The sequence below is a fragment of the Microtus oregoni genome, unplaced genomic scaffold, assembly GCF_018167655.1.
Source record: "Microtus oregoni isolate MIOR12 unplaced genomic scaffold, Mior012 000060F_ref0000265, whole genome shotgun sequence".
Classification (NCBI taxonomy): domain Eukaryota; kingdom Metazoa; phylum Chordata; class Mammalia; order Rodentia; family Cricetidae; genus Microtus; species Microtus oregoni.
The window spans coordinates 7,277,523-7,296,319 of record NW_024543870.1 but is presented as its reverse complement, the minus strand read 5'-3'; the positions used below and the strand labels follow the sequence as shown (position 1 = coordinate 7,296,319).

At 39.0% G+C, this 18,797-nt stretch overlaps 1 protein-coding gene across 2 annotated transcripts in view; it reads right to left on the bottom strand.

Moving 5' to 3' along the window:
* Window positions 1-17,212, bottom strand: part of Ppp1r1c (protein phosphatase 1 regulatory inhibitor subunit 1C) — a 104,341-nt gene extending 87,129 nt beyond the window's left edge. For both annotated transcript variants that reach the window (XM_041639865.1, XM_041639864.1), the window contains exons 1-2: window positions 17,020-17,212; window positions 15,207-15,267 (exon numbers count right to left, since the gene is read on the bottom strand). In XM_041639865.1, the coding sequence (XP_041495799.1) occupies window positions 15,207-15,267; window positions 17,020-17,100 (142 nt within the window). In that variant the 5' untranslated portion in view covers window positions 17,101-17,212. The remainder of the gene's footprint in view (window positions 1-15,206; window positions 15,268-17,019) is intronic.
* Between the last annotated feature and the right edge of the window lie 1,585 nt (window positions 17,213-18,797).

Here is an 18,797-nt window from a genome sequence, read left to right as displayed (position 1 = left end):
TTTCATCAATACATCAGCTGTGCAAGATAGAATAACACCCCGGACCCCACCAAAGTCAGCAGCCCACCAGTGACTCAGACATCAGCAGATGGGAGTAGCTAATCTTACTTGCTTGGCTAGTGATATATGCCCTATTACAGTTACCTCAATGATTAAGAGGTCTAATTGTTTCAGGTAATTATATTGAGCCTCTAATAGATACATTGCCAACATTATCTATGTCATAATTACTAAGCAAACATCCCTTTTAGAAATAAGTATGTTGAGCTTACTCTTAAAAGGATCTAGTAAATTGGGTTTTAATACCTTTAATACCTGTGACTCTATTATTGAAGCATTACTGCTAGGAATATTATTAATATTTTACAGGAAATTAAAGTAAGAACCATCTTATCCTCAACGGCTAGAACATTGTGTTGCTTCTGACTCCACCATCCCACCCATTCCTCTCCAGACACTCAAGGTCTACAACATTAACTCAATCTTATTGTCACTCCCCTCTTCCCATCCAATAAATAATCAATTAGACCAATGTTCCAACTATGCAGACTTTCTCATTTCTACCCAGTGTGTGTGTGTGTGTGTGTGTGTGTGTGTGTGTGTGTGTGTGAGAGAGAGAGAGAGAGAGAGAGAGGGAGAGAGAGAGAGAGAGAGAGAGAAACAGAGTGAGACACACAGAAACAGAGACAGAGACAGAGACAGAGAAATGGGGGGAAGGGAGGTGGGGTACCTACGTTCATATGTAGGTACACCCAGCCAATGGAGCCCAAATGTCTATGCCAGAAATGTCTATGTCAGATGTCTTCCTCATTCCCCTTCATTTTAATTTTTGAGACAGATTCTCTCATCGAACCTGAAGCTCATTAACTCAACAAGGTTGGTTGTCCAATGAACTACGAGGACCTTCATGTTTTTGCCTCCTGCCACTGCACCCCCAGCCTAGCAGTTGGGATAACAGATGCATGCCCCTCGACCTGGCATTTGCATGGAGGAGATTTAAACATAGGTAACCATGCTTGCATAATAAGCATGTTGTCAGTTGAACTATCTTTTAAATCCCCTCATATATTCTTTATCTGCATCTACAGAAACATTTTTAGAATAAAGTTTCATCATTTTGTTTTCCTTCATCAAATATTCACCAAACTCATTAATAAGAGATGTCAAAGCCAGTGCCTACCTCAAACATGGGGAATGTTGTTCATTATTATATAGTAATTATTGTCAATAGAACAGAAGTTTAGTACCTTCTGTAGAATTTAGGTTTAGAAAATTGCTTGTATTATGTTTTGTTTTATTGTCAGCTCCTCAGAGAAACAATTTGGAGTAGGCAACCATACTGTATTTTTTTCCAGGTTACTGTATGTCATGGGCTGAAATCATTTGTCTAAGGAAGTAGTTTTCTTATAAAGAATTCAACTACTGTTTTTCAGCTTTCTCATGATGCAAAAATACTGAGCTATAGTTCTAAGGACAACGAAGAAATTCCAGACTCTTGCTGCCATGCAGAAAATGATTCAAATTAAATCTGAAACAATTTTCTTGATAGAAAGCAGGTTGTACTATGTATGGGAAAAGAATTACAGGAAGAATGTCAAACTAATTTAGGATCAAGAAAACGGAACAGATGCCCACAATGAAGTCATTACTATGCCATATAACAGCAGTATGCCTGCATTGATAGGCATGTGAATAATTGCACAGCTATCAGGAATATGTGGGGCATAATCTTATCAGACTCATTCAAAGAATTACACAACAGCTGGAATTCTATTAAAGGAAGCTATGTATTTGTGTGTTTGCCAACAATTCACGGGTCCAGAATTAGTTCCTTCTGCTGTTTTTGTGCACTAAAGGGTGAACCAAAAAGACTCATTGTGAAATCCACTCTAAAATAATTTCTCACACAACCATTAAGATATATTTCCATAAGAATCTTACTGAAAGCCAGTCAAATGGACTACTTGGCAAAGCTGTGGAATTGTAAATGCTTTTGGTTTGAAACAGATGTGTTGGGTTTTCACTATTAACTTCCAAGTTGTTACCAATGTTCTGATAAGTTATGGGGGTGGGCTGGAATAGTTTAGAAGAATTACAGGATTAAATGTTTATTTTATAATTCAAGTTTCATGAATAGTTCCTGTGTGCCTCATCATAACTAATTAAAAGCTGGAATGGGTAACTGATGGGACATAAATTCGAGCTTGTGGCAGCTGAATTATGAAAGTAGTCACCACAGTCAATCACCGCTTACGGAATTATGTCTTCCAGAGCTTCACAAAACCATAGCAGAGAAGGAAGAATCAGCCTGGGATCTGCAGGTGTCAAACTTTCTAGCTGCTGTGGTCCACGCAGCTTTCTAGAGAAAGGGGGTTTGCTCGGAGTCTTAAGGCAAGAACAATAGAGTGGGAAAAACAGGTGACTTTAATATATGCACAGGTCATTACTATTCTGCCTATACAAAATACAAAGGAAAAATCATTGCCTTCCTGTTTATAATGTTTAAGCCAAAACAATGATTTTCTTAAATGTCTTTAGATATGTAGGTTCCAAACAGATGAGTAACTATCAAGATTCCACTCTAAGAAGGGACAATGAACACAATTTAATTTTTTGTTTATCTGACTGGGGGGGTTTATCATATAGTGAAATTTCCACTGTTAATAATCTTTAATACCTCATTTTATTAATACTCACAAAGAAAAGGTATAAAAATCCTACTTCAAAATAAATTCCCATTGAAATAAATAAGTAGAGTCTTGAAACACAATATGAACGAATTTCCTGCAGCCAAGGTACAATGGGGAATTTACTACTAGTGATTGCAGGAGGATAACAAAATAACAAGAGTCTTTGGCTGCTGCATATTTATGTAAGGGAAAATGCTATGGTAGGAACTATGACCTTGACAGAAGGTCTCTGTTTACTCTTCAGATGTGCTAACTTTCCAGCTCTCCAGCCTTCAATAGCTCACCGTGGCACTGTCGTCTCTTCAGTGGAGCCAGGGCCGACAGAGCTGTTGAGGGGAAGGATTACAAGACAAGAAGCTTTGCAAGCCCTAAAACCGACAGCAAGAGACAATCCTAGGAGAGCTTTTAAATTCACCTTTGAACGTAGGCATTTTTCTTTGTAAACTATCTTGCTTGTATCTTGTACTTTATGTCCTAAATGTACTTCAAACTATAGTCTTCATGCGCTCCTTATTCCACAGCTGTCTCTATAAAGAGTGCAGCTGGCATTCACTTTGAATCAATGGCTTCGACTGTAGACCCAGACTGAAAGTATTTCCAGCCAGCTCTAGGCTCCAGGGCCCTTTCTGGGCTGAGTGAAACAGGAACTCTGGGATCGTTACCAAGTGAAATTACCTGAGGTAGAGTCTGAGATGAGCCACTTTAGCCCCGCCATTTGTGTGGTTCTCCTTCACTGAAATGTGATGGTCACAGGGTCGCTGGCGTTATTTCTTGAAACCCCTTAATCACCAAGGGTAATGGTTAGAGTCGATAATGGAGAAAGAACAGATAGTCTCAGTGTGCATTAGGAAGCACAGCCAGCCCCAGCCTGTCCCTCCTGGACCTGACGTCGGTGTGCATACTGAAATTTATTTTCAGTAGCAATTGCTATGTGGAAAATGACCAGACTTCTTATATTCTTCTAACACCCAAAATGGAAAAGAAAATAAAGTAGAATATTAAGCATAATTGAACATATTTATTTTTTCCTCCTTTTTTGTTTTTTTTTCTTTAAAATGTCTCAGCTTTAACATAATTGTCAACAATTTATGTAACAAAGATTCTATAGACTAGGGGAGAAATGACTGACTCATTTAATAGTCAAAATTAGGACGACGTGCAGGTGCTGATGGAATACATCAGCTTCTCATGAGCAGTTCCTGTGTGCCTTATCATAGCTAATTAAAAGCCAGGACAGTAATTGATGGGACATAAATTAGAGCTTGTGGCAGCTGAATTATGAAAGTAGTCGCCACAGTCAATCACCAATTATGTAATTATGTCTTCCAGAGCCCCACGGAGCAGAAGGAAGGAGCCGAGGAACCGTAGAGTTGCTTTGAAGCTTCTCATTGATTCCAGCTTTGAAGCCAGAGGCATGACTACCGCTGTGTGTGCGTCAAGGAAGTGAAAAGACTGAGGATCACTTTTAGAAGGCCTGAACTTTCTATATATTGTTATAATTATGTTCTCCAATCAAGAAAATGGGAATGTGAGAACCACAAAAATGAGATACCTAATTCTAAAATAGTACTGATATACAAAGAACACAACTTATTTTTAAATTCTCTTTTTACATTTTTTCGTCACTGTGTATGTGTTATATGTGGGGTTTTGGAGTATGCATGTGTGGTGCATCTTTATGCTGGCACAGTAGCCTCGGCATGATGTGCATAGGCCAAAAGAAGATGTCAGATGTCCTACCTGCCATCCATACTCTGATTTGTTCCCTTGGTTTGGGGACACAGTCCTGAATTCTCAGCACTTGTGAACCTGACCCTGGAGTTAGGCTGGCAACCAGCAAGCCCCAATGATCCTTCTGTTCCCAACTCTCACAGTGCTGGGGTTGCAGAAGAATGTAAGCCTACACCTGGTTTTGCATGGGGATGCTGAGAATTCATTGAGTAAATAGTTGGTAGCATGAGTAACTGAGTTTGGATCCCCAGAACCCCACATAAAACCATGATTCTTGGAGGGTAGGAGGTAGAGACAGGAACCTCCCCTGGGCTCAGTGGCCCATCTAATAAATGGGTGAACTTATACTCTTGAGACCCTGACTCAAACAATATGGTGGAAAATAAATGACAAAAACACCTATATTACTGAGGGTAATTATTTTAAAACTGGGTTTCATTTTAACTGTCTGAATTCTTCTCTTTTGTATAGTCAATACATACATACACACACACACACACACACACACACACAGATATAGTCTTCTCGTTTATTTTTGAGACTTTATTTTAATTACAGCATTTCTCTCTTCTCTTTCCTTTCTCCAAGCCCTCACATATGCAAGCAAGGCAATACACATTCATATGTGGAGAATAAGATTCTGAAAACTACTTCCCATAGTGATAAGAAATTGCTGTCAGAGAATAGAGAAAATAGAAATTGCTGATTTCCTGTTTTATCTCCAACCGTAATTTCTTTTAGTATTATTCCTAAGTCTATTGTAATCATATTAAATCATATTTTTATACATTGCCCTTGGAGGATTTGGGCAATTTCATTTCAAGATAGCACTGTTCATCCCTCATTATTCCTGATTCACCTTATTGTGAATAATATAAAGTCTCATACAGCTATGTAAATGATATGGAGAAAGCTTTCAGATATAGATATAGCATTCTAGAGTATGCTGAGATCCCCTGAATGTTAGGGAAGATCTGGAGGGACAATGCATAGACTAGGAGGAATCGGTGAAGTCATCACACTTTGGACACAAGCTTTGGGACTGTCTTTCACTGGTCACTTCCTGAGCCCTTGCAGAATACTTCTCCAAGATCTCAAAAGAATGTGTGTTGCTAGACTATTTGTATCCCAGGAGCTATAGCAGCAACTTTAGTACGAGATTGACTATAAAGGAAGGCAACTTCTAGTGACTCTAACATTTGTTTTTGTTTCAGTTCCCTTGTAGGTTGGTCTAATTTAAAAGACTTGAAAGGATCTTACCTTCTTGAGGTAAACTACATTTCTAATCTCAACCTAAAATAAAGTAAAGTAAAAAATAAAATTCTTCAGTTTTAGCTCCTGGTATTTTCTGCTGCTAAACTGTGGCTGGAGTTTCTTCATTCGCCTATCTAAAATTCCTATGTAGAAACAGATGAAAAGTTAGAAAAATCTCAAGCCTTGAAGGCTTGTTTCTGAGCAATCTCCTCACAAAGATGTTGAAAGTCATACTTTTCAGTAAACTTCCCAGCTTGGCTAGATCCCAACCTCATGTCAACCCCCCAGACCCTGTCACTATCATAGGTCCACTAGTTCTATAATTTGGTGAACGTGACCATCAACTTGAAGCAATTTACATCTTAAGTCTTCCAACCAAAAAAAGCCCAGGACCAGGTTTCAGCTCAGAAGTCTACAAGATTTCCAAAGAAGAACTAATACCAATACTCCTCAAAATTGTTCCACAAAATTGAAACAGAAGGAACATTGCCAAACTCTTTTTATGAGGCTACAATTACCCTGATACCCAAACCACATAAAGACATTAATAAGAAAGAGAATTACAGACCAATCTCATTCATGAACGTTGATGCAAAAATACTAAATAAAATACTGGCAAATTGAATCCAAGAACACATCAGAACCATCATCCACCATCATCAAGTCGGTTTCATTCCAGAGAGTCAGGGATGGTTCAACATACAAAAATCTGTCAACGTAAACTTGAACCTGAATGTGAACTTTTAAGTATACTGGAACCTGACAATGGTGTCATTCATGCCTATAACTAGACAAACACAAAAATGGCTGTCTATTTATTTAATTGACTCACGCCAGCATTTCTTTAAATGGCCATCTGCAATACTTAGTAAAATACAATCGTATTGAAGGAAGTTAAGTGTTTTGAAGCTTCCTTCTCAGAAAGATGCGTAGGTTCCTTGTAGTAATCCAGCAAGCTAGCTTCCATCGGAGATTCATACTCTATTTCAGCCTTTGCTCCTACCTCTGCCCATTTGCATCATCAAAGTAATGGTTACTATGAGCTGAGCACCTCTTCTGAGAACCATAGACTATTTGCAACTTAAAAACCCAGTCCTAAGAAGTTCCGCTGGTAGACATTCCTGTACCAAGGTGAAATATATTGTAGTTTTTGCATGCATGCATTCTTTGGCCCTGTACTGCCTCCTTCACTTTCAAAATGCGTAATGTCAAATTGTGATAATGTCTCATGTAAGTTTTCCCATGAGCATATGATGGGGGACATGTCTATTTTTCCACCTAGAGAGTAATGTGTTCTCTAAAATGAGGAAATGGTTTGTAACAAATTTGAGGATTTTCAGAGGTCATGCAAATTTACTAGCTTATCAGCATTTAACATCTACTCTATAAGTGATTTAGAATGAACAATAAAATTTAGTTTCAGCCTCATCTTTAAACATTTAAAATTAGAAGACTAAATGAAATCAAACATATGCTTACCAGAAAGATGGATATAACATATAAATGCTTCTATTCCATAGCCAGAATTTATTTTATCACAGTTTCAGCAATTTTGGCTTTTATTCTTGTAACTATTTTTTTCCACACAAACACACTCGCCTCTGTTTTCTAGACTACATATCCTTGGAGGATTTGGGACTAGAGACAGACTGATGAATATTTACTGAATTCAGTATATAGTATAAGCTCATAAAATCTTCCATAGTGGGTGGGAGGAAGGCATTAAAATAACGTGACAAACAATAGACCCAATTGGACAGGTGAACTTTTGAAATGTAAGTGAGTCTTGTCCTGCAGTTTAAATAAAAACAAAACTGGTAAAAATGATGGAGAATTATTTATACAATTGAGTCAGTCAGGCTGGAGAAATGGTTCAGTGGTGAAGAGCACTGAGCGCTTTTCTAGAGGATCTGGGTTCAGTTCTGAACATCCACATGACAGCTCACAACAGTCTGCAATTCCAAGATCTGACATCATCACACGGACATACATGCAGGGAAAACACCCATCATATAAAATAAAATAGAGTAATAAAAAGAATATATTAAAGAAGATGGAGTTTGGTATACTCTTTGGCTACATCATGAGTTTGAGGACAGCCTGGGCTATTTGTGATCCAGTCTCAAAAGGAAAGGAATGAGTCGGTCTAGACTAATTCTTAAAACGTTGGCTTAGAGGGATCACTTTAAGGAATCAAAGAAAAAACGCTGCCACACTATAGGCAGTGGATGATATGTGAAAGGAAGTCAGAACAAATGGAATTGAATTACAACCAGCCAGTAGAGGATTGCAGAGATGTCTCTAAAGAGCTTTTTATAATTAACACTTGATTCCCTTTCTTCATTCTATTAAAGTACATAGTTCATTTAGGGTCAAACAAAAATTTGCTAGAAATACGATTATTGCTTCTAACCATTTTGATATTGTTATAGACAACAGTAGACAGCTTATTTAAAAAACAGTTCTTAAGAACTCAAATTCGATTCTGTGCGACTTGTGTTTGCCAACAAAGACACACGCAGTTGAGGCAGTACTGCCATATGACGTAGATAACAGTTCTACAACTGTGTACATGTCTGGTAGAATCTGAGGCATTGGACTTTTCTTCCACAGGAGACACTATGGGGGCCTAAGAGGACTCATAGCAGCAGTTATTCTTTACTAACGACCACGACAACTCAAGCTTCCTCAGCAGTGACCGGTGAAGGGGCACCGGAAATCTGGCAAAGCTGAAACCCAAGCCAGGTCTACTCCAAGGTCAGGCATCTCTGTGACATGTAGTCTCTTTTACAGGTGTTTTCATCTGCTTCAAGCCGCAAGCAGAAAAACAGACCAGAACAAGATATCAATCCAGCCGATAGTGTTCCTATCATAGTTCACTAATTATATTTTAAACTCCCTGTAAAAGATAAATGTGTGGGCTATTCAAAATCAGTAAAAGCCAGCATTCTGTCAAAATAAAGTTGAAATATTTCTTTTTATTACCTATAACTTCATTTTATTTTTGTTTGAGTATTATATTCATCTGAACACTTACACTGTAATACAGCCTGGCATTAGGAGTCAGAATTTGTCTTTGACTCAGCCTTTCCATTTGAGTGCACAATTTGGCTCTGCAGGCTGAATAGTGACGAAAATGGAAGTCAATCAACCGCATGCCGGATGATCCTTAAATCAACTTCCACCATTTGTCTTTAAATCTTTCCACATGGTGTGACACCCAGTAGTGCATAAAAATAAATGCTGAAGAAAAAAAAACATGGACTTTTCTGACATTTCCTTAGGAATTAGCATCAGATAACTCTTGAGCGGTCTTCAAACATCGGATTTGGGCTCTTCGCTGGAGTCAATAGTGATACAGCAAAGTAATTTCTGAGCAATCAGTGGAGATTATGGATCAGGATAAAATCGTATTGCCGAAGAAGGTAAGAAAATTTAGAACGAAAGCTACCATGTATGCTTTGGAGATAACTGTGTTTGAACACAGTCGGCATGAGGTCCTTGGAGATGAATGTCACCTCTGAATCTGGTATTAGATCTTACTCAAATAGCTAAGTTCCTAGGAAAATCCTCGTTGCCTCACTGGGGCACCCAGTCACGGTGTTGTCTTTTGACTACACCATCATTCATTTTCAATACAACAGCAGGATTGCCATGAAAAAGTTCATTCGAGTGACTTGTTTGTTTTGTTTTGTTTTTTTTTGTTTTGTTTTGTTTTGTTTTTTTGGATTTTTCAAGACAGGGTTTCTCCGTAGCTTTTTGGTTCCTGTCCTGGAACTAGCTCTGTAGACCAGGCTGGCCTCGAACTCACAGAGATCCACCTGCCTCTGCCTCCTGAGTGCTGGGATTAAAGGCGTGCGCCGCTTGACTTGTAACACAGAAAATAACGACATACTTTCAGTTGATGCTGTGAAGCTTTTCGTTCATTCTGAACACGGAGGCTCATGAGAAATCATCCCAAATTCCTAGGAGTCCTTTGTGTTTGGATGACAGCATGTTTTCTAAAAAAGGATTTTATGTATGGAGCTTTTCAGAGTCTCAGTATAGAAACAACCTAAATGCCCCTCGACTGAAGAATGGATAAGGAAAATATGGTACATTTACCCAGTGGAGTACTACACAGCAGAAAAAAATAATGACATCTTGAATTTTGCAGGCAAATGGATGGAGCTAGAAAACATCATTTTGAATGAGGTAACCCAGACCCAGAAAGACAATTATCATATTACTCACTCATAAGTGGTTTTTAAACATAAAGCAAAGAAAAACTAGCCTACAGTTCACAATCCCAGAGAACCTAGACAACAATGAGGACACTAAGAGCAACTTACATAGATCTAATCTACATGGGAAGTAGAAAAAGACAAGATCTGAGTAAATTGGGAGCATGGGGACCATGGGAGAGAATTGAAAGGGAGGGGAGAGGCAGGGAGGGGAGCAGAGGAAAAGGTAGAGCTCAATAAAAATCAATAATAATAATAATAATAATCTCATTACATAACTTAGTTTCAGAGCCATTAAACGTGTGTCCTGGTTGCAAGCCACCTTCCATGGTATACAGAGTGCCACTGGCTTTCCTTGCAGCTTGCAGATCTCTCAACTTAACCTCAAGATTGAAAGGAGCTGATGTGATCGTGAATACGGCAGCTCAAGAGTTTCATATTAACGAATGTTTAGGACCCCAAGGCAGATGATGATATCTTTTCATGTTAATTCCTATTTCTAAAATTACTTGTGGGGTGTAAAACAGTCAAGAGAAATCCAAATTCCCTCAAATTTGACTTGGTAGTAAATTCAATAAATACCCTTCCAAATCATCCTACGCTGTACTTCCAGTCAGGGTTTTAGATGTAGAATAAGCTTTTGGAGTCCTGGGTCCTTACCTAAACCTGCACTTAGCTTCAGACTGTTTATAGTTCAATCATATTTAATAGGCCCCAGGCCCATTAAATATAATTGTAACCATCAGCCTGTGCTTAACAGTAAGTGGAAAAGAATGGATGCCACAGACCTTAATATTCATGAAGCCTGGTCTAACTGGCTTTTTACTGGAAGACCATGTCCAGCTCTGGGCTCAAAATGCAGAGATTGAGGAGAATTTGGAAAGAGTTCACTAAAGCCCTTAGTGGTTGAGGGAAATGGATTTTGGATGTAGAAATAACAATAAGGAATTGTTTTATATATTTAAATAGGTGAAAGCAACTTGTATTGAAAAGAATAAGTGAAGATTTATTGTCAGTTAGAGAAATTACATCCAACTTTGGCATAAGAAACTATTTTTTTAACCTCTAAAATTTTTAGACTTGAATCTGAAATCCAGATATAATTATGTAGTTTTCTCTGAGGTGCATAAAGTGGAGCCTGTCTTGGGGAGCTGAAATGATTTATGTCCTTCTATAATGGGAGGTGAAGCTAGAAGCATTTTCTCGGTTTCTCTTTTCCTCACTCTCAAATTCTATTTCTGTGTATTAATCAGTTTTCTGTTGCTGTGAGGAGAGATTCATTTTCATCCAGAGCTTTAACATGATTGCCCCGCCTTCTTGTTTTGAGCCTCTGTTAAAGTAAGACATCATAGTAAGGACTTGTCATTGTCCCTTACCCCGCTTCCTTCCAGGAGACCCCACTTTCAAAATATTCCACCGTATCTCAGTGGTGCCACAGGCTAATGGTCAAGATTTGAGTATGTTAGGCCATTAGGGACATTTAACATCCAAATCATAACATTCCCATAGCCAAAAATTTAAACAGTCTTATGTCTGTTTAAAGCAAGAAATGTTCAAGAAAAATCCACATATGAGATGGAATAAATTTAAAAAGCCAGCTGTCAATCATTGCCACGTTAAGATGCTTTGTGTGTGGATCCAGATAAGGCTGTAAGGACCGTACCAGCTGACCACAGATTACAGAAGAGTAAACACTAACTGCTTTTGCTGTAAGAACAGATAGTGAGACCCTAAGATACAACTTCAGAGAGACTGGTGATCTTGAACAGAAGAGGAACAGAAACTACAGAAAGAGAAGTACTTTTTTCCAAATGGAGTTTCTGGCCTGAGACGACAGGGAAAGGCAACATTTGTCCTTGATGATTCCCTACGCCCAGATCTTATGCTTCTGGTATCTTCTTACTACCTCCTGACTGGTCACAGTTCTTTCTGAAGGCAAGCACTTTGGATTCTTCCTTTTCTACAATAAAGACACATGTACTATGAGCCTGTCTTATTCCTGAGATTTTGAGTTATTTGCTGATCAATGTCAAAGGGTAATATAGCTTTAATAGCTATGTGCCTATTTCATGGAGTTTCTACTGGGGGCAAGTCTAGCCTTAATAGCTGTGTGCCTATTTCATAGAGTTTCTACTAGGGGCAAGTCTAGCCTTAATAGCTGTGTGCTTATTTCATGGAGTTTCTACTGGGGGCAAGTCTAGCTTATTTGTTAGGGAAGAACTGAAGGTATAGTGTGCTGCCCTGGCGGTTAGAACATCACATGCAAAGCAGGGAGCAAAGGCAACAACTGGGCCGATGCCCAGTTAAAATATCATACTCTCTACTCCTCCGTTCTGATGAAGGTCGGTATGAAGAACGAACATGTATGCGGAAATCTAAAATTAAGCTATTTTTTTAAATACTCTTTCATAAGTTACTAATTGTGCTAATACCTAAAATGGTAAATAATAATAGCAAGAGAAAACTTTGCCTTTTATTTAATTTTGGTTGCAAGTCAATAACGTCACATTGTTAAAAGTTTTGTACTGGTCTTAAAGGCAACTTTTTCTTACTATAACCCAGGTTGGCCAGGTACACATTGCATAGCTAAAGACAGCAGGGACTTGAGGCAATCCTATCTCAGCCACTTAAGTGCTAGGATTTCCACACCCAGATAAGATAGCTATAGATGATAAAGAATTTAACTTTCTTTGCTTTATTTATTTACCATAAGGAAACCTTTTAAGAGATTTGAATCTTAAGCAGTACTAACGGTATGTGATCTATGACTCTCCAATGATTTCATGGGCTGCTTCAGTAAATTGAGAATGGTTAAGTCCCTCCCCCGATCGCCAGTATTTAAAGTTGCACCATTCCTTGTTTGCTAAAGATCACTGCGCTTGAGGGCCAGAGAAGCTGCTGCTTTGCTAAGGTTGAAGCTCTTAGGAAATGCTTTGCAAGTAGCCAGATAAGTGTAACTAAGAATTGTTGCATAAGACAGAAATTCTCAGGAAAGATGTGAGCATTAAACTTGTGTGCTTGTTGTAATGAATCTTAAGTAAGCATACAAACTATAAGTTCTAGAATAGATGAGTTAACAGTGATCCTTAATATTTGTTTTGCAGTTTTTAATGTACATCCATGTTAAGTCATCTGTCCATTAATAAAGCTTGTGGTGTAGAAGAAATGGGCATTATCATATCTGTCTGATACATGATAAAATAAAGCTTGGATATGTCCTTACCCAATTTTATAAAACTAATAAAGACCAGTAGTCAAGTTTGCTTGCATTTCATCATCTGTCTGGGGAATCTGACTTCAAGTTCTTTCCTCAGCACATACAGATATTGGATTATATCATTTCTACTAGGAAAAGTCTTAGATCTAGGGCTTTTGCTGCAGAATCTATCACCCACTCCAAACATGGTTCACATACACGCTGATGCCAGTACTATACACAGCCAGGCTTTCCACAAAGAAGGATGAAGATACAGGTAGATAATGTCTCCAAGATGACACAGCTCCGTGTTAGTATCTGCTCACAGCTAGTTTCTCTCCATTGGCACTCACAACCACAAAGAGGGCAAGGTCAACAAGGGAGATAGGGAATTGCTGGTTGGAACATCTCCTAAGAGCAAGCTTACTAGGTCAGAACAAAGTCCTCCCCTGAGATAGCAAATACCGTTCTTCATCTGCTGAAGTAAGCACTCCAGACTAAGTCACATAAATGCTGGTCTTGCCCTCTTGTAGGAACTGAACAAGTCTGTTCTGTGCAAGGGAAAACCAATGCTGATGGCAAATGTCAGACTATAGGGAAAGCATGAGCTCTGGGGTCAGAACTGCCTGAGTTTGTCTTTGAGGCTCGCCATTTCTAGTGGAAAAATGTTACAAAAGCAATTTCACCTCTCTCACATCTCCTATTATGTAAAATGCTTCCTAGCTAGCGTTCAAGACTTATCAGTTGCTGTGCGGGGTTTTAAATGAGAGCTACAAAGGTCAGTAGCATGACCTTACTATGTATAGATGGTAAGAACAGCTAAAGAACTCCGATAGCTAATCTAACCTACGAGCCAAGCTGGACATTATTCTGTTAGGAGGCAAATCCCAGGGTATTATGAAAATGTTCGCTATTATGAGTAAGGTATGGATTGAAAATTACTGTAATATCACTTAAACATTGAAAAGATTTAGTCATCGAATTTAAAAACATGTAAATTTGTAAGCTATAAACATGCCCAGACACATCATTTGAACCTCTTATTCACCTCCATGTAAGTTATCACTCACTAACTGAGGTGATATATCTGAAGATGATTTTAAGATGCCATGCATTCAGTGGCTAAGGACCGAATTAATAACGCTTTGTTCTCAGTGGAAACCAACTTACTTGTTTCCGTTGAGCTGCTAATTTCCCTGGATGTAGGCACAATAATAAATATTCTAGGAGAATTTGTCTTTGCTTTTGTGTGTTTCTCTAATTAGGAAGGTTCCAGAAAAGTCAAGGACTATTTTATTGTGCCATTCCCAGAACAAATCATTCAGGACTTATGAACAGACATACTTTCCAGTATTCAAACTCACTTAGGCCTCCCTTGTTTACAGCAACAATCAAACAAATGAACAAGCGAACAACCACAACAACAACAACAACAACAAAAACCAATGTGATCTGCTGGGTTACAAATTAACGACGTTTCCCGGTCTGCTTATATTTCCAGAGGAAAGTCACTCTGTGCGGTACATGAACTTTCTGTTTGTGTAGCGCAGATCATAGCCCTTTATCAAAACTAATAATGCAGTTTTACTTTTTACAGGAAATGGAAACTAAAACCTCTACAAATGGATGTAAGCATCCAGAATGGTTCTCAAATGGGCAGTGCTGAAAACTGATCCGGCTGCTTGTCAATTGCATCATTCAGAGATGACATCAGGAGCAAGGCTGCAGCCAATGCTGGCATGTTACCCTTCCCGTACCACAAATAAAATCACACTCTGCAAAAATATAATCACCTCCAAGGCTGCAACTTGAACCTTGAAACCTAATTAAGCAACTTTTTATCAGCTCTATTGATAAGACCTGGATCAGGTTCCATATAAACTCGCAGCAGCCAATGCTGATAAAACATGTTGTTACCAGTGTATCATTCTCGAGGAAAGGTAGGCTGATGATTGAGACAGTACTTTCGATATTTATTTCTGATTTTGTTTATGATCCCTTTTATCTAACTGCAACCCTAAGCTGGAACTTATCACCAGGGCCATGCCCTTTGGTCCTCTTTAGACAGTCCTGTTCCATCTCATCAATAGTAAAGACATCGCGCCTCTTTACCTGGGGGATTATGTTCATTGAGTATCACAAGGGACGCTGGTGTGGGTCTTCTTTTCCTGATCTGTGAACAACAAAGGCACAGCTGATGTCAGTGTGAGAATCAGACCCTCCTCTTCATTGATTCTACAGCATGCAAGCCTACTTGCCCTCCTCTTTTCCCAGTGCACGTGAAGGAACTTCTAGAAAGAACATAGCATACACTCACTATATATTTTAGAGCATAGGAAGCAAGCTAGAACTGCCAGATATTACTAACACCTTTTTTGAGCAAAAAGTTACATTTTCAAAGGAAAAAATAATAATAATAGTTGTATATCATAAAACTATGCAACTGAGGTTAATATATTGTAAAGTACAGAGGTGACCTACTATTTAAGTGACTGGTAAAGCCCCATGACAAGGGCAATAACATCATGATCCCTTGCTCTTATCTAAATGAGGCAAAAGAAACTCAGAAGCTTCGAATTTCTCTTACGTGCTATAATTAAATTGACAATGTAAGTTTTAGATTTCAATTTGTCTGATTAACTTTCTACTTTCTAACTTAATATTTAGATCAAATTAGCAGGTCAACCAAAAATAAGAATCTCATAAGAATGTGTGTTTTAATTCCCTTAGGTAGTGCTAATTGGAATCAGTGGGTTAGAAAGAATAAAAGGGAGAGAATGCGAAAGCGAGAGGGCGTGTGAGTGGGTGTTAAAGAAACGGGAGGGGAGAGCTGAGGTACATATGGCTAAGATATATCATACATTGTGTGATATTGTAGATAAATAAGTAAAAGTTACTAAAAAAGTGTAGAAGAAGAAAAGGGACTATATACACTCAATTGAAACTAAGATCGGGCAGATTTACCACCTTGTTATAGGAATCACAGGAACATAGTCTGACTCTCTTGCTTCAGGTTGCCTTTATTCATGCTGTGTGAGCTCATCACTAAATTCCCAGAATACTTGTCAGTAAGATAAAGGAGAAAGGATACAAATGGTGTTGTTCAAGATGGAAGCCATGTTGAGTTCAGTACACAGATCTGGCCCAGGTTATGTGTATCTGGTCTGAATCTGGGTGGGTCTATTGTGGAGGCATCTTATAAAGTAAGACTCCCAGTACATATTGTAAGACTTTGTACCAACTATTTGGGAGAGGATTCAGGGGTCCCCTGAGTTCTAAGTGACTGACGAATTAGATCGGCATTCCCGTTATTTCCTTTGCTCTCCCCACCAGTCTCCACTGAATATCTTTTAAGTGGGTCCATTGCACCCAGCATCTAAGTAAACATGAACATGACGCAGTTAGAAACCAATGTCAGACATAAAAAAAGAACCTAGGAAAAAGTAATAGAGCATTTTTCATACCCATGGCTCATATATAACGCACAACTATGGCTAGGGATACACAATAAAAACTCATAAAAATGCAGCCTGCAATATTAAATTAGTCTAGGATTTACTACTTTAATTTCTACATTACTTCTTATTTTCTAAGTAACAAAATAAAAGAGTGCTAATTTTTGGCAATGTTTTCAAAGTTTCTCTAAATGTTGAAACTGTTACTGTAAGAAGAAAAGCCAGGACATTGCTTCAGACCAGAATGTCTAACACATGGATGTTTATTTTATATAGAATGAAGTGATGCTAAAATCTTAGCCAGTCATTCCCCAGCACAACCCAAACACAAGTACAAAAGCAGACCCACTTCCTCTTTCTGAAAATCACAAAATCAGCAAATGCAGAAAGCAGAGACCCTTTCACCTAGTAAGAACGCATGCCCTTCCTGCCCATCATCCTGGAACCTCTCTGGGTCCACTCCCCCTTACCTGTTCCGCTGCCTCTGGAGCGATCTGACTCTGGAATAAAGGCACAGCAAATTGTATCTTTTTGGGGCTGTTGGGTTCCATGTTAGCGATAAGAATAAGACAGAGCCGTGAAGCACTCACAAAGACAAACCCAAGTGGTGTCCGGAGTGTTCCTGAGGCACGCTTCACCTAGCCCCACACACGGTGCTTTGTAATAAATCTCTGTAATTCCAGCCTGCGCAAGTGAAGATGTCGAGGTTTGAGCAACTCCCTTCTTCAATATCCAGTGATGCCTGCCTTGCCTGATTCCCCCACCAATCTTCTGAATCCTCTCAACACAATTGGGAAAGGAAGAATAAGCTAATTGTGTCCCTGCTCACTAATACACATGCCAAGCTTTCACTCAGCGGCTAATTGAAATTGCAGTGCTAGCCTTGAAGGCCCCGCTGCCCTGGGATTTAAAAGAGAGGCTCTATCCACTGTACATTACTAACCGGCTGCTCAAAAGTGCAGCCTAAGCTCCCTGGAGCATTGCAGGGATGGGTCATCCATTATTGATTAACATAAAGCAGGAAGTTTTTCGAGCTGGGGGCAGGGCCTGGCTCTAGAATCATGTCATTTCTTTGTAGCAACTTACGAGTCAGACACCTTTGCTACTTCACACTCGACCACCACATCGATGAATGGCTATCAACAGTAAACCACAGCCAGTAAAATTAGCTATATTTGTGCTTCAAGATCTGGTTAGGCTAGCCCTGCCCCAGGGCTGAGCAGATCTTAGTTCAAGTTCCACTGTTAATAAGCACTGTGGCCTGGAGGAAATCCCAGCATATGTCTGGGCCCCCACACTTTCAGTGGGAAAATGGGCGGGAGGGAGTTAGATTAGATGACCTTTATGGTCCCATCCTGTTCTAACATACCGTAATTAGAGTTCATGGCTTAAATTTGAGTAGAAAGCATTGGGCAGCTAAATTTAGCAAACAGCTTGAAAGTCGCTGCTATTTCAGTGGCCTTTATTTTGTTTCTGAAGGAGCCAGTTACATCCTCTTTCTTGGAAGAATCCAGAAATGAGTGGAAAACATTAGTGAAAAGCCAGTCATGTCTGACACCATGGCTTGTTGTCAATTATGGGGCTGTATGCAAAGATGAAGATTTGAGAAAAAGTCTAAAAAGGATCACTTTCAGAAAGATGATGCGTCAAGTGACTATGGTCACAGAAGACACTGACTTGGTCATCTCAGTAATTCAGTAATATCAAACAGTAGGCAGCCATATCTCCAGAACCAGTTCAGCTTCACAGAATTCACTCTTTTCTGTTTGTTTTATTTTTTCCTCTGTTTTGCTTTTGTTGTTGCTGTTTGTTTTTCAAGACAAGGTTTTTCTGTGAAAACAGTCCTGGTTGACCTGGAACTCACTATGTAGACCACACTGACCTCGACCTCACAAAGATCCATCTGCCTCTGCCTCCCGAGTGCTGGGATTAAAGGTGTGTGCCACCACTGCCGGGCAATCCACTGCTTACTGAAGGAAGCCTGGAAATGAGCTGGCCTCAATGGAAAGAGGAACTTCAGTTCTTTACTTCTCTGTTTGGAAGGTGTGATTTGGTGACTACTACCTTTAAGAATGTAGCTTTTAGATCCATCAAATGCATTTTGATACTGTCTAAAATTGTAGGTATTTACAAGTGAAGTTTCCTTTATTTTGAAGGTCTTTCTTGCTTTCTTTCTTTCTTTTTTTCTTTCTTTCTTTCTTTCGGAAACCAAAACATTTATTTTATGACAGATTGAAATCCTCAAGAT